The sequence below is a fragment of the Oxyura jamaicensis genome, chromosome 6 (genome assembly GCF_011077185.1).
Source record: "Oxyura jamaicensis isolate SHBP4307 breed ruddy duck chromosome 6, BPBGC_Ojam_1.0, whole genome shotgun sequence".
NCBI classification, from domain to species: Eukaryota; Metazoa; Chordata; class Aves; order Anseriformes; family Anatidae; genus Oxyura; species Oxyura jamaicensis.
Window position 1 is genome coordinate 33009950 of NC_048898.1, and position 21496 is coordinate 33031445.

Below are 21496 nucleotides of genomic sequence, written 5' to 3' on the forward strand. Positions count from 1 at the left end.
TTGCAACCAGTAGCAAAAATAAAACCTGGCAGAAAATTTATTTAACTGAAGGTGAAGAACTTTGGACTGCAGTTTTAGTTTTTTTTTTTTTTTTTTTTTTTTTTTTCCTGCTGTTCTTGCAGCTAACACCTAATATCTAAAAGAGGTTTACAAGGCTTCCCACACACACTAATAGGGACTTTGCCTTTACACACCATCACCTCGTTGTCTGCCCTGTAGATAGATACACAAAGGCCTTGACACTGCAAAAAGCATACACAGACATTGAATTTGTCTAAACCTATAAGATTAGATCTTAACCTTTCAGACATTATTCCCCACTAGGACATCAAAGCAAAACTAGCTTTCCTATCTCATGGAGGCCGGTACTTCAGTCAGTTTTCCATGTCATCCATGGGGTCCTTTCGGGCAGCAGCCAAGAGCTGGAGATTTTGGCAACTGGAAAATGCAATTGTGAAACCATAAAAATTGGAAAGGAAACTCACTCTGAAAGTGAGAGGCGAGGCTGCTTTTACTTGTCTAGCTCGTAACCTGGTAATTTCTGTTTAATATGAGAGCTGTCACGTTACGTGTGCCTCTTGCCTTTTCAAACAACCGTGTCTCAAAACTGATTTCTGAGGCATATCACAATTTAAATTTCTGTCTTAATCTCTAGGCGTGTGTTGCTGCAAAAGCCAGGATGCCCTGACAGCACCGAAAATCACGGACACGGGGCCTGGAGCAGCCACGGCGGTGGAGCCAGCTGAGGTAGAAGTCACAGGGCTTCAAAGCGCCTGGAGGAGATGCGTGCCAGCAGAGCTAAGAGGGCTTTTCATCACCGGGCAGCTCCGCCGGGTCTAGCAGTATGCGGCTGTAACTTTCAGCACCTCTGCGACCAAGAAAGCAGCACACGCTCTGGCAAGGCTGAAGCTGTTCTCTACTTCCCCAGGAAAAAAAAAAAAAAAAAAGGAATGAAAGGAGAGGCTACTTGCTGAGCACACTGGCTGCAGATCCAAAAGAGCAAGTTATGGACATGTAACGGAAAGGAGCAGGAGGGATGTAGCAAGGCAACCGGAAAATCCGACTGAGCTGCAAGGGTCAGTGAGCACCACTGCTGCTCGACACCTAGCATAAGGACGGGAAACTGATGTACACTTTAGAGAGCTTAATTCATCAGCGCAAACGTGACCCTAGAGACTCAGCTTGGCTCTTAGGGAATCCCAAAATACAGCCAATGGGGTTTCCACCGCCGCTCACCATTTCTCTCTCTCGTCTCAATGTTAGATCTCAGCCACCCACGGCGTGCCTTTAATTTAATTAGAGGGTCATTACTTTGGGGTATGTTCATTTATTCATTTTGTGGAGCCCCTCATCCCAAACCTTCCCGGGCAGGTAGCCAGTCCTAGCGTGCTTCCATTGCGTGGAGGGGCCAGGCTGGCTGCAGCAGCTCCCGTGGCCAGGTCAGGACACCAGTGCTCGGCCCACCCAAAGCCACCCCCTGCCCACGCAGCAGGGACAGCCACAGGGGCACCGAATACCGATGGCTCTTCATCTACCTGAGACTTTCTGCAGCCTTTCTCCCCAGCACGTTGACTCAGTGAAAGGAAAGAAATAGAAATGTTAAAGGACAGAAGTTAAGATCCCTCAGAGAGGCAAAAGTTTCAAGTCCCATTAATCCGTTCATGTAAATCCTAGGTTAAATGCATCAGCTTGCTCTGCCTGCCCTAGGATGTCAGCCAAGCACACCTCTGCCTTTCTCCTAGCAAGTCCAGAGCCAAAGTCCCAAAGAAACACTCTGTGCATACATTTGGAGACAAACAGACATGTACAAAGTTTAAAGTTGCGATGAAAAAAAGGCCCAAGAGGAGTCTGCAGTAACACACAGAGATCTGCGCGCTCCTCAGCGCTGTTAAATATATTTATAAGAGAGGATCTCCCTCCCTCTCTCGCATGAAAGATGCATTGTCAGCTGCTGCTAAAGGGAGAGGACAGGGCCCGGGGCTCCAGCGATTCCCGAATGAGCCCCGGAGCTGCTGTGCAGAGCCAAGTCGCTCTTTCTCGGCTGTAAAAAGGGATCACAGAGCTGCAAACCAATGCTACACCCGAAGCCACCGCTGCCTGCCTGCGCTCCCTTTGAATGAGCGGGGCTGCGAGCAAACTTTGCTCCGGCAGGGCAGCTCGCACCGGCAGCTTCCCGGCTGCAAAAGGGCTCCGGACACCAAAGGAGCCCCCGCACCCAGCACCCCGCACCCAGCACCCAGCCGGGGGCTGCCTGCGGGGCTCTGACCGCTCCAGGACCGGGGGGGGGGGGTGTCCCGGGACGGGTCCCCCAAGGGGCAAGGAGGGAAAAGAGGGGGACAGCAAAGCGGGGAGGGCTCGGGAGGGGTGCGGAGAGCCCCCCCCTCCCCGGTGCAGCTCACTTTGTCCGGGCGGCTGCTGGTGTCCCCGTAACATGGCAGCGTGGGCTGAGGAAAGGGTTTCAGGGTTTCCCAAGCTCTCGGTGTGCACGTCCAGCTCTCGGTCACTTACCTCGGGCTCCGGATGATGCTAAGAGGAGCCAGCTGAGGCTGAGCAGCAGCACGGAGAGCTGGGCTGGGGGGCGCGGGGGAGGGAAGCGCCGCTGCCCCGCGTGGAGCCGCTTTGACATCTTAGCCCAGACTGAGGGAGGCAAACTTTCATCAGCTGGGGCTGGCGAGCAGCACCATAATACACAGCTACAGAGAGGAGCGAGCCGGGACTCAGGATGTGAGAGATTTCCTGCATGCAGTTAACTCCCAAACCCCTCCTGCTCCCGCTGCCGAGCCGGGCTCCGCTTTCTTAGGGGAAAAAAAAAAAAAAAAAAAAAAAAAAAAAAAAAATTGTTGGGGGTGGGGTGTTTTTTTTTTTTTTTTTTTCCATGTGTTTTTTTGTTTTTTTTTTTTTTTTTTTCCCCCGTTTTGGCAGGGCGGGATGCGCTGACCGTTGCAGCGAGGAGCAGCCACGGAACAAATGAGGCCGCCCCTGTCGGGTCCTAGCGCCCGCCGCCCCCCGCGCCGAGCACCCCCCGGCCGCCCCCCGCCCCCCCGAGATCCCCCCCTAAAACACCCCACCCCGAGCCAAGGTTTCCCCATTTTCCGCTGCACACGCAGCCCAGGCTGCTTCCTCTGGAAAGTCATCTGCATGTGTTAGAGCTCAGGGATTATTTATTGGTTTCTTAATTATTCCTGGTGCCTCCAGAAACTTATATATATATATATATATATATATATTTTTTTTAAAAAAAAAAAAGAAACAACAACACGCTCACAGAGTTGCCAGATGCATTTTTTAAAATCTTCCTCATTCAAACTATCAGTACTGACTGTCTGGGAGAATAACCAAATACAGATTATCTAATCCTTGGTGTACCACCAAAATACATATAATGCCCACATGTTGTGCAGAATGCTGCAGAGCAATAGCAAGAAAGATCCCAGTCCTGTAAACCCTTATTGCACAGTTATGTTTTTTATTCAGTAAGATTCTTCCCCAGTCTCACTTTTTGGGTATTGATAATTAGTTCTGCCTATTGACCCCCATGATCCTTGTACCCAGAACAGCTGGTGAAACTGGCCTATGTTTTTGGACATCACAGGCAGAACAGCCATGTGATTCTATTAAAAAAGAAAAATGATTTGGGGTACACAGATATGTGTCTGTTCACAGTTCATAGTGATCTGGACAATACCTTTCCCAGCTCAGGGGAAACTCAGCGGATGCAGAGTCCTGTGGTTCCCAAGCCAGAGCCCTGTGCTGTGCTTGGCTCAAGCCATTGAGCCCCTGCTGGGCTGCTTGTGGGACAGGCACGTCCATGGGATAACAGTGGTAATGTCAGGTCATCTTGGCACAAATACACCTGGAAAAGAGCTGGGCCTCCTATCAGCTGCTTTTCCCCACAATTAAAAATTCCTTTTCCTCCACCTCTCCTCCTCAGCCTTCCGCCCCACACCACTCACCTCCAGTTGCCCTCAATTCTGAACACTGCCTACATCTATCCCTCATTTCTTATCTCAGCAGCATGGATTTTCTTCATCACAACCCTTCCCAGGCAACCCCTATCCTTGTGAGCAGTCAGAGACTATCTATGTATAGCTTAAATACCGAAATGCTAAATTATCCCTGCTTCCCCAGGATCAATTACATTTCAGTAAAAATATCTCAACTCAGCAATGTTTAATCCCTAAAAATATAAACTAATGAACTCCACTGACTATCTTATTAAGAAGATGCATAAAAATGTGAAAATTAAACCAGAAGATTTGTTTGTGGCAGGCCACCATAAATGCCACGTAGACATTTTTATGCTTTGAAGCTTTTTTCCCCTGCTTAAAAAAAAAAAAAAAAAAAAAAAAAAAAAAAAGTCAAAGGGAGCTAAGGACTTTTAAATACAGTTTTGGTAATCCCACATGGCTTTTCACTTAAATGGCAGTATTTTTATTTTGAGTAACAATATTCGCTAACAGAGAATGTGGAGCCAATTATATCTTGGTCATTCACTAGCATGAATGAACTGATATTATCAACGTTCCTCCTCCTCCTCCCCCAAAACTTAACAAGAAAAGAACACTTGCATTTTACTGCACTAATTTTATGGGGCTGAAGTTGATAAATTGATAGTTTATCAGAAAACAACCCCAAATACTTTATTAACAACATCCTTAAAGGAATGCTACTGAATTGCAGTTACTCTGACTCTGGAGAACAACAGCCCATTTTCACAGCAGTCTCAAAACTCTTTTGTTAAAAAAAAAAAAAAAGAAAGGAAAGTGAAGTTAATCTGAAGTGCCCCTGCTTCACTATATGCCTACAAGAGACCAAACGTTGACTTTTCATTTCTCATGTCAAACCACCTCCCACAATTAGTTTTACGAGGTTTGGTTTATCCACTTCAGAAGAACAAGGCTGATTTTCCCTGCAGGAAATGAAAATTGCATCCAGGTTGTGTGGCTGCTTCAAAGGGGGCCACAGCCCCGATCCTGCAGGTTGCTCCCGCGGGCGATGGGCTGTCCGTTCCTCCTGCCCAGCTTTGTTCTTTAGCGCTCTCAGGGACAGGGTGGGGGGGTGGCTGTAGGGAGGGGGGGGTCTCATTCTGTCTGAGATTTTATTTACCTTTGTATCTTTTGCTACTGCTTCTTTAAGCTTTCTTTATTTCATTCTTCCTTCCTTCCTTTCTTTCTTTTTTTTTTTTTTCCTTTTCATTTTTGTTCTCCTTATCTTCCTTAGTGTAGGTATTTAGTTTTTCTTTACTCCAACACCACGTAGATTTTCTTTGCAAAACGCACTCCTCTCTGTGCTACAATAGCAGCAGGATGTGAACAGCTAAATAATCTTTTCACTCCTCGTTTTTATCTTCTTGGGAAAGGGAAAGCTAACACATGGCCATTTCTTCCCTATAGATACGGGGCAGAGGGTGGCACATGCTGGTAGCTTGGTTTGTGCTCAGCTTTAAGGCTCAGCCTCTGCTCTGCACGAACAGCAAGCCAGGCACCAGCTAAAAACCCCAAACCACAGATCCCTCTGCTGTGCTGTCTCTGTGCTTTGGGATGTGTGGATGAAATATCTCCCTCTGCGGCTGCGGGTCACTTGTGGCTAGAGGAAAGCTTCAGGAAAGAAGTGGAGAGGACCAAGGATCGCTGAGGTGCCATCATGGAGCCCTCTTCGGGCATGTCTGTCAACTGCATCGCCTCTGTTTATTCTTCTCCCACTTCCCCTTGAAGTTGTTTGGAAACACTTAACACTCCTCCTTCAGCAGGAGGCTGAGAATTGGTAACACACATGGGGTGCTCGGCAATTCGGCCTTACTCTTGGTCAGCCCCAAGGCAGGGCCGCTTAACCATCAGCTTGCATCCACTTTCATAATATGTTGATGTAAAAAGTACACATGATTTTTAACAGTTCATATTTGACTGTATCAAAATACAGGCACTTGGCCTCTGGTTATCAAATTACTCGTTCAGGCGGGACCTTTAGTTCACAGGGCAGTGGAAAGGTCAAGTCAGAAGAGAGCCATATGGAAAAGACAAGTATGGAATAAAGTATGGAATAACTTACCTGGGAACAAGCATAACATGAGGGCTTGTACAGACAGCTAAAGGAAAGGAGATACACTGAGGGAAACATCAACTTCCATCAGTTTCTTCTTGGTTACAGAAGAAGGAAATTTTAGAAGGAATTAGGGGTTGCTGGAGACAACATGAAGAAAAAGAAGGGGGAGAATAAATTAAAAAATAAAATAAGTAAGAGTGAACATGTTTTAAAACCTTCAGACTATGATACCATATGCTCTGGTGACATTAGACACAAGGTACAAACAGGATCTTAGAGTATAGACAGGAGTAACAAACTATATGGCACTTGTGAGGTGGACTTTGGTATGCTGTGGAGCATGGAGTACTAAAATATGATGAAAAAAAAAAAGCTGTGTTTGCTATCCTTTTGTGCTACAGCAGGAATTGCATCCCTGCATTATAGCTTAAGTTAATGAAGAGTGGATAAACCCTACAGACAGTTGAAAGATAATTAATTTCAAGAGGAGAGGTTCTGGTGGGGAGGGAGCACCTCTGTAACGCTGCTCTCACATCTTCCCCGATCAGCTGTGATCTCCTTTTGGATATCCAGGAAACCTCACTGTAATCACAGCATTGAGTATTATCCAGAAATCTGAGTCCTTTTATTCCCATATGTGCCAAAAGGCATGAAGACTTGTCTGGGCTTAGCTACAGGGATCTACAGTTTTGGGGCCTCTGGGCTGAAGTTTTTGCTTCGTACTGTAAACAAAGCAAAACAAAAAAAAACCTTTTCCCTTTGAAATCTGTGTGTCCCCTAGCCAGCTGCTGAGACTTTGTGTCTCCAGTCTTCCCTCACTTCATTAACTCCCTGCAAAATCAAGATCCTGCTGAATTGTGACTGCAGTGGCAGATTGCAGTACTCTGTAATTAACAGGCAGAGATACAGCATAGTACAGCCTGACCCTTCGCCACAGAGCCTCGCTGCCACGGTGCTCGGACACAAAATAGCATGCTCCCAAGAATAGCATCCATCAGCTCTGCACGTTGAAATGAAATACTTACTTTATTGCATGGATTTGAATAGTTTACTGTACATACTTGGGAGAAGTGGCATTCTCTAGATTTCCTGGTCTGGGAGGGCAAGTTTCCATCCTCCGTATCTTCAGGGAGCATGCATTCCTGAACGCCTGGATGGGTTGTCATGCTGTCCTAAGCAGCGCACAGAGCCCGAAGCAAGACATTAAGCCCATGAAATTCAATGCAAGGTCAGCAATCCTACCTTCGTGCTATTGATATATTCCTGCCTTCCTGCTTGCAGGTCCTTGCTTTGGTCATGGCCTTTTTCACCTCCTGCCCCAAAGGTCCCACAACGCCAAATTCATCTGAAATTGCTGCCCTGGAGCTCTGCCCTTTGCTGCTCCGTGCCCTGCTCAGGCGAGCCGGTGGGCACTCAGTGCCAACAGAGCTCAGCCTGATTCTGGGCATAGCCTCCTCCTGACCTCTCTAGAGGTCCAAGGATTTTCTCAGTATCTCCTTTGTTGCGCACAAACTTACAAAGCTGGGTTTGGTCTGGTTGAGCAGAGACTCCCTCCTGAGAAAAACCTGCGAGCTGTTTGAAGTAACATGGTCCTTTGTGCTGGTGGGGAACCAAGAAGGGCTACACCCCATGGACAGGTTACAATACTGAATTCACCTCGTCACTGACCGCAGAACCCCAGAACTGAAATGCTTCTAGGTACATTTTTTTTTTTTAGATACAGAAGAAATTAAACTTCCCTCACTTTGTTTGAGTGCTAAAGCATTATAACATGATATTCAAATATAAGTAAAACTGACAAGGCCATCCTGAAGTTATTTACATATTTAATAAATGAGACAGTAATTGTAACCTGTTTCAGGGATAAAATGTAATTTGTGTTTGGAAAATGCTGCCAGCCAGCATCACTCCCACCTGCAAGGGGGATAGCGGGGCTGGTGGCGAGTGGCACGTGCTTGTCACCCTCCTCTACCCTCCGTACTCTGCCTGGTTTGTCCTACCCCCCCACTGCAACACTGTTTTGGAAAACAGCTCCTTTTCTCTAACAAAGCAGGGGAGTAGGCTCAGCTTTAATGCTGATTAAGCTCTATATACTACTTTATAGGGAAACTACACAGAGACTATTGCAGCCTGCTGTAACAGGGCCAAGGGTGAAAAAGCCAAGAGGAGCTCAAGCGAGAGCAAACAAAGAAACCCACCGCTCCAAGGATACAGGACCTTAACAACAACAACAGCAACCCCCTAAATTCTTCAGCAGTTAAAACACAAAAACCCATATCTCATGCGCTCCCTCGTTACATTCTTTTCCTGTAGCATAAACCCTCGGTCATGCAAACACAGAGCTCTGCGAGCACGGCCACCCCCGGCAGTGGAGCCTCCCCGTGCCCCAGCACTTATCTTCATAAATCAGAGAGGGGGTCCAGCGTGGCTGTGCAGCCCTGAAGTGACACCTTTCCTTCTGATGCTGCCATTTTCCTGGCCAAAGCTATTGTTGTAACTGGTGACCCTCACCCTCCCAGGCAGCAAGGACACGTGGCATACTGGAGTAGTTGATGTTACCAGGTGGGAATTAATATTCTGCAAAATCATCATTTGCACTCTCTTCTAGTTTGGTGTTCTGCTTATGATCAGTCCCTGTTTACTGCATTGAGAAGGAAATTCTGCCATGCGGGAAGAAGCAGCAAGGATTTTCCACCCAACAGCCTGCTGTAGGAGATCCTGGAAAGTCCATACCAGAGTGATGTGGCCCTAAGTTCTGGGCATTCAACATCCTCTCCCTGAGGACCTGAATAGCTCCTTCTTTTGCCATGGCAGAAGACACATCATTTTAGGCTTTGCTACTAATTTCAGTAGTCATTTATATAAGGGATGGTTTTGCACCACGATCCTTGTACCAGTTCTGAGAGCATGGCAGAAAAGGTTTCCTGTACTACAAATCTTTTAAATATGACAAATAACCCATTAAATAAGTTTTTCTGACTTCAGACCAGACTTTGAGAACAAGCACTTTGATCCATTGCTTCAAATTTCACTGTCTCCCTGAAAACAAAAGAAAAAAAGGACCACAGATTTTTACATGTCTCACAAGAGGATAGTATTCAACTCAGACCAAAAATTATGAAGTCATATATTTTTAACATTCCTGTCTAGCCCTCTACAAACCACAAAACAATGCAACATCCATCATCGTAAATGCTGGGACAGTAAATTAGAAGGACAGCATATTTTTGGATGCTTTTAAAGAGACATAAATATTTCTAATTGGAAATTTGAGAGAAATCATTAAAAAGTACCCTGGTATGTATCATGGGAGAATGAAATCAATCAGGTCTTAATCTCATATTATTTATGAAAGGGAGAGTGAAACAGAGCTCTTTTTATCATAGACATTTTCTGATTGCTACATTCTGATGCAAAACTTTCATTTGCTTTGGGTCACAAACACAGCAAGTGAAATCTCTCTGAACTAAAACAAATAGAAGTAAAATGCTGGTTTTGTAATATCCGCTAATAGTATTAGATAGAACAGCCAGCCATAATTATATATCTTTCATGCAGTTTAACTTATGCCATTACATAATTAAATTTAGACCAACGAGCCCTCAAAGTTATATTTTTACATAATAACAAACACAAAAATTATATATGTGCTCCCAGTAGCATTACAAGTTAAGTATATATTTGGCGACACTTTACAGTAAGTGGGTATTCATTACTAATTCCTCTGGTATTTATTGTAATAACATTAGTCACGAAGAACTAATGTGGATATAATATGTAAGAGCTGGTTTATTTCTCTATAAATCGGCAGTGTAGAACAGACTGGTAATTCCCTGTCGCTGACATCACTGCACTGTTGTCGAAGACTGCCACCAGGGCAGGTATTCAAACCAGGCTGTGCTGTTGTCATTGCCTGCCTGGGCAGCCATGATGAGCATCCAGCTCGTTATTTATCCCTGGAGAAGAGTATCGTCCTTTCCTTGCTGTTCTTCCCCCAAAGCACGGCACATGTCTGTCTCCAGCCCATCTCCCTCCAGCCTTCTGCAGTGATACAATTTCAGAGGACATCCCAGCTACAAGAAACAGACACCTCCTGTTACAAATGCATGTGTTTTTTTTCTTCTTGTTTTTGTTTTTAACTTCCTGGCCATATTTACATATTACAATTCATTAAAATGATTGCTGAGGGACCTATCCCTCAGACACTGGTATCAGATAATATTCTGATTAACCCAGTTTCGGACTGACACCATTCCCATGAGCATCCTTTTGGTGATAAACTTCATTAACTTTCATCACATCACCCCAGAGGAGGATACAAAGAGTTCACTTATTTAAGAGAACAAGAAGTTGTAAAAAGAAAAAAAAAAAAAAAAAGAAGAAAAAAAGCACAAAACCGTGAAATAAAATTGGAAATCTAACAATTTCTCAGGTGCAACTTCATGAACTGCAAGAGCTTTCTCTTAAAAGGTGTTGGATAGTGTATTATCAGATGACCCAAGTGAGAAAATGAAGCTAATGTATGTTTAAGAAATGCTGCCATTTTCTACTTGCAGTTTGTAAAGTGATGTGCAGCCCTGCAGTAACCCTAGAACCACGCAGCAGCCTACGTTTAATAAGTGTTTGCATAAAGATCTTCCTATAATTATATGTGTGCTAACATCTAGTCATTGCAGGATACTGAAGAAGTTAAAAGTATTTAAAACAAGAAGTCTAACAATAGATCACCGTGACCAATTTCTAATAATAATAATAAAAAATCTCTGCAATTAGGGAGTCTTTTTCATAATCCTATCTATGCAACAAGAACCTCAAGCAGTTCATTCCACTTTTCCTCTTTACTAATTTTATGTAATTGTGTGTACCATGAGCGCATTTGTGCAGTTTCTTCTCATTTTTTAATCATTCTGCAGCTGCTAGGGAGATGATACACCTCATTATCTTATTCTGTGGGTCATCTAAAATGGATATTAAGTAATTCTACCTCCTACAGCTTTGGTAGGGAGCCAAGGAGAACTAGGATAAGTAAGACGCCTGACAGAAAAATGGAATGTTTTTTTATTTTCAATGTAGAAGTGTGTTTTTACATGACATGTTTTTGTTTTGTTTTGTTTTGTTTTTTCATCAGTTTGGCAGTTTTGCCAAAGCTAAACACAGAGCTAAAGAAAAAATCAGGACCTCCCCAAACACTTCCAGTTAGTTCAGCTGGGAAACAAGTTTCGCTTGAAGAGCCAAACCAGAATGATGCCACTACCAGCAGGTAGGCCAGCACCACCCAACGAGCAGCATGGGCTCCTCTCTCTGAGCAAGGACTGTGGAAAAGGATTTCTGTGATTGTGATTTCAGTGGTAGGTATGTATTTAAATCAAAAATTGATAAGTATTTGCATTCCTATATTAAACTTGTCTACAGTACCTTATTTTATCCTAACGCTTTTTTTTATGCTCGGGTGTCCTTCTTGCATTTAACTTGTGCCCCTGCTTTCTAATCGCCTTTTATTAGGAAGTTTGTAAATTAGGGATGGCCTCAGAGGGGGCTGGGACTTCACAGCCCCCCGTTGCCTGGTGCTGACCCGCGGGCACGACAGCGGGGGAGCACAGCGAGAGCACCTCCCAGGCATCCAGCCCGCTGTAACCCAGCTCAGCAAGAAGCATACTGAGAAATAAACTACACAGGCTGAAGTCATAGCGCTTGATGAAATATGACCTTGTGGGACAACCCCGTGTACTGATCTACTCTGTCAGTGAACAAGTGGCCAGTCAATGCTCCCGGAAAGACAATTACCCACCCATCAAAGCACACAGGCATTTTTGTCCTTGGAGTCAAAGGAGCAAACATCTTTGCGGAAGAGGCAAGCTGGGGTATTTTTGGCCACAGAGCTCTTGCTGTGATGGATGTATCAGGAATGGATTCCTCCAGAGAGAGCTGCCAGAAACTTTATCCCTGCTTTTCTGTGTTGTTTTCCTTGTAAATCAGCCCTCTCACAAAAAACATTACACTGGCGTGACCAATCCCAGATACTAAACAACAAAACTCTGAGCACGCCTTACCCAGACAGTCCCCTCTTCTATCTGACCAGCTGAGTAAACTTGAAGAAGTAACTAATGACTTGCATACACGTACACAGGAAAATATTTGGGTTTAAAATAAATCCCCAGAATACTGTAACCCTCAGTGCTTTACATTGCAGTGACTTTCAGCCCTTAATGATGTATTCCTGTAGGATGAAATTAACATTGCCAACGTGGAAGCAGATGTGTCCCGCACACCGAAACCACTGCGTGTTCCCCATGTGGGCTCCACTTTGACCAATGCACAACTTCAGCCCTACTTAGAGGCTTCTGTGTAGGATGAAAAAGGCTGCATTGGTGAGCCTTAACATGCTGAAACCGTCTCAAGATTTTACCCTGACCAACACTCATTAACACTTTGGATGCACGTATGTATCAGCAACGAGAAAACGGGCAAGTCAGCGAGGAGCTGAGGAACAAGTGGCAGGGGCTGTCACCTGAGTGTCAGTCCTTGAGCAGTTGTACCAGCAGGAAAATATGTCCCCTGTGAAGACACACAGCGTGGGTTGACAGATAGAGAACCTGTACCCGAACGGCATCCAAAGAGAAGGAAAATTCCAGTATTTAGCAAATGTGGGTGATCTCCAGCACAGGTTGGGGAGTTGTCTGTGGAGCGTACTGTCCAACGGTGAATGTATTATTTCCTTTCAAATGCCTGTGAGTCTGAAGTGAAATTACGTCAATTTTGTTCCTAGCTCTAAAGTTTATTAAGTTGATGCCTACTTGTACAGGGCTAAGCCTGTGAGGCCCATGTTTTTCTGAAGTAACATTTTCCTGTATAGTCTATTTTCTATTACAATGACTTGATTGTAGAACTGAAATGAATGTCAGGATTGTTTGCTGGATACATTACCAGATACCTTATTTTCTGAGGCCCAGAAAGAGAAATTAGGTTTGCAACAGAGATCATTTTTGTTATTTTGAAGTGAAGGTTTCATATCATATAAAGCATTCCCAGACAGTGATTTGCATTAGGCATTTTGTTCACTAGGTGTACTTCCAAGGTTATTTATGGGAGACAATTTCCACCTCAAGTTGCCACATATTTGTCCTGTAGATTTTGAAAACTGCATTTAGAGAAAATAAAAAACATTGCAAAATAACCTTTCTCCAAAGCCAAAAGATTTTGTGAACAGCTTATTAAGACTGAGAGAAGGTAGAGCTACTCATGTGCCAGGTGACATAAGGATGCAGCACGCCAGTGCTGTACCACCTCTGAGGATGGCCAGCAGAAATGACAGGAAACCAAGCCACCCCTGCCCCAGGCAGCCTGATGACAGGGCTGCCAAGGGGCAGAAAGCAAGCTGACCCATGTCATACCTCATTCCAGTTGCTCTCGTGTTTCCTTTCCTCACCAGGATGCCACAGACTTCTAAGGTTCAGCTCCTCTGGTGGAAAGAGGCAATGGGCAAAACTGGAGCACAATAAGTTCCAGCTAAACATCAGGAAACACTTCTGTACCATGTGGGTCAGGGAGCCCTGGCACAGGCTGCCCAGAGAGGGGCTGGGGGCTCCTCCTGGAGAGCTTCAAACCCACTGGGACCTGGGGCTGGGCACCCTTGGGGCAGGGGGGGACCAGAGGGATCTGAGGTCCCTGCCCACATCAGCCAGGCTGCGGTTCTGTGATTCCCAGCCAGATGGTGAGAAACATGTCAAATATGTATATATGTATTTACATAGGCATGTAAAATTATATGGGCATGAGGGATGGATATATTTGGGCAGTTAGATTAAGATGGTTAGATTAAGACCTATTTCTCTAGTTTCTTGGCATTCTACAAGAAAAATGTTGCTTTTCCTTGTAAAATACTCTTTCATTCCCAACCAGGAAGGCCCCTGGTCTGCTCTGCTAGAGAAGAAGTAGGAAAAGTTTAGGGGCTCTCCTCTTCTGTTGGTACAGGATGTCAGTCCCACACAGGGGACATCCCTGACCCAGGCTGTGTTTCTTCTCATCCAGAGGATAGGGACCGAAGACCTAACATCTTTTCTCCCTACCAAAGTGCCTTGCTGTGGCTCTAGGGAAGGACTACAAGCAGGTTTAAGTGGATATAGTAAAACAGGCTTAAATGGATATAATATTCCCCTACGGATGTGTGTGAGAAGCAATGCTCCTGATTCATCAAATCTGATAAATCAAAGCTGCATTCCTCCGAAATCAAGAAACTAGAAGTTAAGGAACCAAAGGGGGAAATTTTAGGTTCCTACTGAACTCAAAGGGGATTTGGCACTGACTTCTATAGGAAATGTCTTCAGTTCTTGTAGTGAGCTCTAACTGGAACTAAGTTTGAAAGATAAGCCTTCAGATCCAGTCTAGGAGACCATGTGTGTGGGTGTACTCACTGCTAAAATTTATCGCTGTGTGGTGGAGCCCCAGAAGTCTGCTGAAGAGAAAGGCCCTCCTGTTTGAGGCAGGCCACATGTTTTTCCTGGAGAGCAGCAGAGGGATCAATGAAGCCACAGGAGAGCAGACCTACCATGCAGCTGAGCCGTGAAGCTTGGAGGATGTCTCTTCTCGCAGTCCCGTTCACAAGTTCCCCTGTTTGGAGCCATGTGTGGTCCAGCCCTGACCTCAGTCCCCAGTACAGTATTACTTGATTTGTTAAAAAGACTTGTTTGGGGCAAGAGCCCTGGCAGTTCCTTTCTCACAATAAGCGTTTCCTTACCTTACTTGTCCTCTCAAAATGTATCGAACCAATTGTCAAGTACTTAAAAATATCTACCTGGAATGCAGTGCATTTGTTCAATAAATCTCTATCTTCTCTGTGAGCAAAAATTAACATCATTAATCCCACTTTACAAATTAGGATGCTGAAACACAAAGAGGAAAAATAATGTAACAGAGAGAGAGCATCAGATAAAACCAGTCTACCAGTGTCCAGCACAAGTCACGCAGCTGGAGGCTATCTAAGTGGCCATTGCTCTGCTCACCAACATCACTCTTCCAAAAGAGTTGACCTTACATCTCGGGATGGATTAGAAAAATAAAGCATAGATATCAAAGGCTAAATTCCAGCCTCGTTCAAACACTTTCAATTGAGTGTTCATGCAACAGAGGTTAACACTTGCAATCATTTTTATGGGCAATATTTTTTACCATAGGATTTGTGGCAGACAAAGGCGTGACTTCTCAAGCAGTTTCAATAATCGTGTTATATTTAACAGTACCAAATAAAAACACTGCAGTTGGATAAATATTATATTCGTGTTTTATTCCATAAATAAATTCCATTGGTTTGTAAGCTGGTGGTTTTTACATCCAAAATGTACAAATAATGATTTAAATATTTTTGGAGGAAACATTGCAGATGGTTTTAGTTCTGCTGTTTTGATGCAAACATACTTCTTGGCACTGCTTCTTAATATGCCATTTCTATAAATACTTAATGCTCACAGAAGTGGAGTAAAATACATATTACAACGAAAAACATGAAAAACAGTTATAACCAATTTTTTAAATATTGCCTTTTAACAGGTAAACTTGCTATGCAGATTCACTACATAAACAGGAATAGAGTTCTTCAGAGAGATGAAATATTGGTCCCTTTTGGTATGTTAAGTATTAATGTGAAACTGCTGCTGCTATGATTATGTGGTAATGCCATTTCAGCTAGTTTCTAAACATAACAAAAAATGATACTCATTTTTCTTTAGTTTGAGGATTTAACTCACAGGAAATCAATTAATAGAATACTTCAGAGAAATAAGTTTCCCAGGTCTTATAAATCCAGTTCTATTGCTACAGAGATGTATGCTTTTAAAAAGATTAAGATAAACAATACCACTGTAATTAAGTATTTGCATTAAAAATTCTTAAAATTATTTCCTCTGGGTAAACTGACCATGAGCTGATGCTCTCAAACAGCTGTGCTCCCTTTTAGACCATTTTTTGCTTACTTGAAAGTTGCCTTAAAATTTCAATTGAAATACAAATGATCTTTCTTTTTATAAAGAGCCAAAGATAAGAAAAATACCTCCAGGTAATTAAGATAACAGTAACTTTTATGGCTTATCTAGCAGTCAAAGGCATTTGAGATCCAATTAGGATGATCAGCAAGAGAATCCTTTGTCACTCAGTGTTTCTTTGAAGGAGCTGGTCCAGTAATTGCTAGGAAAAAAAAAAAAAAAAAAAAAAGAAAGAAAAGAAAAAGCACTGAAAGCTTTTCCAGCTTGGACTGGAATGGTGTGATTAGATGGAGGAGTAGAGCATGTAAGGAAAAATTGTTACATGTAGACAACACAGTGCAGGATTACCTGGCAGTGCATCAGATCTGCATGTATACTAATTGCATTAATGCAGATTTCTGCCAGGACAAATTACTAATTTTTTAAATATAAAGTATTGCTTAATCCAACATGAGGCTCCCCGGGGTGCTGTGTCCATGCACCTGTGGGAACAAAGGAATCTGCTTCTCCTGCCAGCACCCATTTCAGGGCAAGGAGAGAAGAAAACTAGAAAACTTCTTTGCTAGAGAGGAGAAAACAAGCTAATCGCTGCAAAACCACAGGGCCTGGTGTCTGAACATCCTACATCTCAGTGTTCCTTCTCTGCCTCATAGGGGTGCTGAGGGCTCAGAAGGATAATAGCGAAGAGAAGTGCACAAATACCGATAATAAAGCCACAAATAGATTTAATTACAGACCAGTGGTCAGACACTCATATTTTGAAGCGGCAAGAAGGATTACAGAGCTGTGCTTTGCATTCACAATAAATCATTACCTTTTTGAAGATCTCCACACGCACTCTGTTACTCTGGATGATTATCCGCTTCTGTTTTTCTTCTTGTTTCTTTTTTACTTCAGGTAAATTGTCATAAATCCTGGAATGAATTTGGAAAGTTAACTTGACACGCCATCCCTGGGATTTGCAAATGACTTATTCTTCTATAGGAAAAGCATGCCTCCAATGCAATACTTGGCATTGATGGGCATCTCCTAGTACTTGAATTAGATCCATGGCACAAGAATTATAAATTATTAATAATATTGTTATTATAAGAACCTGACTTTTGAAAAACACTGCTGGTTTTGGACTAAGGAGTAAAGAAAGAGATAGAATCAGGTTATCTCAATGCAGCAGAATAATTCTGGGGAAGCTTCTCATGAGCTCAGTGCAAGTGGTTTTGATTTCAAAACAGAATTTGGCCTGTACACTTTTTTTTTTTTTTTTTAATGTTACAAAATTAATACTGAGCAATTATTTTCAGGCATTTCTCTGAAATCTAAGAAAACCATCCTTAGAAAACTGTATTCTGTTGATATTTTTTCACTGTCATTAGGACCTCTTTTACCAAAAAAAGGCATTATTTGTCAATTTTAAACACTGCATGAGTTGCCCTCAGAAAGGTGACTTCTGGTCTGATCTTTTCCCATTGAAAACAATGACAAAATTCCCACTGGATCAAAAAGGAAGGAGAATCTTCCTCCTCTCAGGGACATAGCTTGCAGGGTATGGGCACTCTGTGCTGTCTGAAACTCCTAGAAAGACGCTGCTCAAAGGGCAGGCTTGGCCCAAATAGATCAAATTGATGCAAATAAAGAAAAACCTGAGCTTTGCGCAAAAGCACTGCAAGCAGCATGACAGAGCAGCCCCGGTGTGTGAAGGTGACATGGAAGTACCTTTTGGATCTCATGTGCATCTCTTTCTCTGGAATGAATCTTTCCTTTGGTTTGAAGAGGTTATCTAGCAGAGGGAAAATACAGTTAATGTTAGAGGAATCTGTGTTTACTGAAATTTCAAGCTTCATGTACTGCTTAGTCGTGATATTTCTGATTAAACTTTTGATGACTTAAGGTCAGATCTGCATAGGTCAATGGAAAAGCTTTTAACAACTTCATCTGGAGCTCATTTGGGTCCCATAGCTGCCATCCAGAAAGGGAAAGCCATTTATTTTAAATGTATCCGACTCTTGTCATTGCCACACGCAGCTGTGTAGGCCCAGCGCCGGCCGCCAGCAGGGCTGCAGCAGGTGAGGCCCAGCGTCCCCAGCCACCACATGTCAGGAGCCTGGCCTGGCACCATCCTTTCCACTTCGATTTACACCTATTTTACAGGGCTGCGAGTAATTATGCTGAGTGCTAAGGGGGAGGAAAATTGTATTACTCTTTGCTGATCAACTATGAGGATATCTGAGATAATTTCAGTCAGCGTTTCCCTTGATACAGGAAAATAATTACTGATCTTCGTAGTCAGTGGGTCCCACAAATTGCTAATTTTAACACCTTGCTTGCTAAAATGGTCTCTGAATGGTCTCTGCATGTCATTTGTACAGGGTGGGCAGCCAGCAGGCATGGAAGACAGGGTGCAGTGCCCCGAGCAGTCATGGTAAGCTGGAAGTCAGAGGAATTTGCAAGTGCTTTTGCAGAACATATGTATAAGATAAATGTGTGCAAACTTTTAAGCACTTCCATTTGCCAAGGAAGTTTAGAAGACATAATATATATCACAGCAGGCACCGCGTCAGCCTCTTTCTGCCATCTCACTGAAGAGACAAAATAGAATAATCAAGACAAGGAAACAAATACAGCGAATAATTTGTTCCAGGACTGCCCAGTTCAGACGCTGGCCCAGAGCAAACCCAGCCACCACTACCCAAAAAAGCCCCCTTCCCGACAGGTCTGCGGGGCACGCTGTTGAAGACACCAAATGTTTCAGGGATATTTATGGGAGTTGTCGTAGCAACCTAACAGCCTCCAGCAGCATATGGGGCTACACCCAGAAGCAAAACCGTGCTCGGATTACCGCCTTGCTTGGGAAAACGCTGCCTGTCCTTGAAGCTGCTGTATCTCTATGTAAAAATAAAAGGGTGCTGTGCAGCAGTTTGCATTCTGAACCGATACTGCTTTCAAAATGCAAATTGAGAAAGGAGAGGAGGCCATAAAGCTTCCTCTGCTCTCAGAATAACTTTTCTCCACTCAGTGCTTATCTAGACTTAATCATTACTATTACATCTTCAGTAGACACAAGCAACATACTCAATTTACTGAAAAAATATAATTTGACTTTTTTATTATTATTATTAGTGTTTTAATGTTCATTTACATGATCACTAATTTAAAAGGAATAAACACGTGGGTGCTGTAGCTGCCCAAGTAACCCTAACGCTTCGGGGAGCAGATTGCCTCTGTGACCCTGACAGTCCTACAGTATTAGGGACCAACAGCACCATGCTGCTGGGACCAGTACAAGTCCCAGCAAGTCCCTTGCTGCTCACAGTTGCAAACCTCATTTGACAGCTCAGGGTTGCAGGACACATCCCTTACCCAAGGCATGTCCTCTAACCTGGACAATGGCACAGGACCACAGTCTGACATTGTATAAAGTCATCACCATGGCACTGAAAAAAAATAGGAGATGCTTGGGCAGTCCCTGGTGTGACCACCATTTCCTTGGGTGTTCCCATGTCCTTGGGCACAGAAGAGCAGCAGAAACCTGCGCAGCCCCCACCAAGTCCTTCTGCAGGCAGGCAAGGTGAGCCTTCCCTGAGTCACAATGCTGTCAGGCAGCAGGCAAGCATAGAGCCCTGTTTGATAATATTTCAAATGGACTGAGTTAGACCTCATGACATGTATGAACTTTTGTTCTGGGAATTCTCAGAGAGAGGATTTCTGGGACTAAACTAATTGTTGTAGTGATCCCCCCCCCCTCCCCTTTTTTTTTTTAACCCCCTGGATGAAAGCTGTTAATGACACATTAAATCTTCCAGACCTTTGTGCAGAGCCACTGGAACCTGTGAGAATAATTCTCTCTGGATGACACAGAAATCATCTTGAAGGGTATCAGGCTCATCACTGCCCATGATTCTGCCTGGAACTATATATGTGTCTGTGCCAGAGGCTTTGAAGGAGGAATCAAGAAGAGATTCTTGGGAAAATCCTCCAAGAAAAACAATAAATCTTCCTTGGTTATAAATATACCCTTCATGAAGCAGTACAGGGTCAAAAGGGTAACACTTATACAGGTAAACATTTATGTAGTATCTCTCAGCTTGCTCTCAGGTCACTATGTCTGAGAAAAAAATCATGTACAAGTATCAAACAAATAATGTTCTCAAGGAATTTTGGGATGAGAATTCTAAAATTAACTGAAATATAAATTAAAAATATTTTAAATGAGAAAATTAACCAATGTTTAAATGTGCATGTGATTTTTATGTTCAAAACTGAACACAGGATTGAACAAAACATATTTCCAAGAGGAGGAGCAGCACGTACTCAGAGCTATAAAAACTTCCCAGTCACACCATGAAGACCTGAATTAACACTTCTTACCAAACTGAGACCCAAGCTGGGCATAAAATGGACAGTTCCCCAGGCTGATAGCCATCTAAGTTGCATTTTATCAAAGTTCCTTATCAGATCTCATAGCTTTGTAATGATTTTGGAGAAAACTATACAGAAGGATAAAAGAGAAGACATTTCAAAACAGACATTTGGTATTTCCAGTGATGCACCACAGTTAAAAATAATTAAACAAAGAAAAAAAAAAAAAAAAAGTATAGACAGGCTTGAAAAACTTCCTTGGTCTTTTATTGAAACCCTGTCAAACCAGGAAGCTTCCAGTATTTATACCAATTCTGTGTGCAGCAATGGTCTGAGATCCCCATAGCAGGAGAAAGAAGCTACTTCAGCAAATTGTAAATGAAGGTAAATGGGTCATCACTGCAATTTATTTTAACTCATGATAAACTGCACCTCAGACAGGATGAGCAACTTTCCTGCCTGGGAAGTTATTAGTTGTTTAGACAAAGAACAGATAATAGGGTGTGTGGGAACTGCCCCTGACTTCCTGTTTACCACTAACCCACTGAAACACTTAAATCAAAATAAAATAAAATAAAATAAAATATCAAAAGCTAAACTCTGCCCATCAGAATAAACATACGTTTTCCACTAATATGAATGTGAATTCTCAATATGTTCGGAGCTAAAATGTACCTTTGAGGATGTGTTGTCAGTTCCTGAAAGGCCAAGCACTGGTAATGGTGATTCTCTAATTGCACTGCTTTTTCACTGAACTAAAAAAAAATAGTTCGCCAAATGCCCATTCACCCAGAGAAGTCCTAAGATACATAAGGTTTTTTTTAAGCACAGCTTTCAAAATAAACAGTCCCCTAAAAGATAAATGAACCTTGAATCTAAGATAAATGTCAAGGTGGCATTCATCTTAGCATGTCCGTAGCACTTGACTGGGAATTCATCCAGAGAAACCAACGAGTGCCTACACCCCGGGGTGCTGCCCAAAGTTTTGCACCTTTCATGTCAATGACTTCATGAAATAAATGACTTCAGCTAGAGTCAATAGATGAGGTTTTGGTATTATTTATTAAAAGAATACAATAACCCACTAGGTAAAAGTGTGAAGGTAAGACTGCCTGGAATTTCTG

The 21496-nt window shown here is 43.2% G+C and overlaps 2 protein-coding genes across 3 annotated transcripts in view; both read right to left on the bottom strand.

The window, feature by feature from the left end:
* The window catches only part of ADAM12 (ADAM metallopeptidase domain 12), a 187609-nt gene extending 184815 nt beyond the window's left edge, over positions 1–2794 (bottom strand). Inside the window, exon 1 of the mRNA XM_035329413.1 lies at positions 2509–2794. Coding sequence (XP_035185304.1) covers positions 2509–2626 — 118 coding nt within the window. The 5' untranslated portion in view covers positions 2627–2794. The remainder of the gene's footprint in view (positions 1–2508) is intronic.
* A 12502-nt stretch (positions 2795–15296) lies between these two features.
* Positions 15297–21496, bottom strand: part of C6H10orf90 (chromosome 6 C10orf90 homolog) — a 63377-nt gene continuing 57177 nt past the window's right edge. For both annotated transcript variants that reach the window (XM_035330399.1, XM_035330400.1), the window contains exons 7-9: positions 17730–17793; positions 16831–16930; positions 15297–16218 (exon numbers count right to left, since the gene is read on the bottom strand). In XM_035330399.1, the coding sequence (XP_035186290.1) occupies positions 16180–16218; positions 16831–16930; positions 17730–17793 (203 nt within the window). In that variant the 3' untranslated portion in view covers positions 15297–16179. The remainder of the gene's footprint in view (positions 16219–16830; positions 16931–17729; positions 17794–21496) is intronic.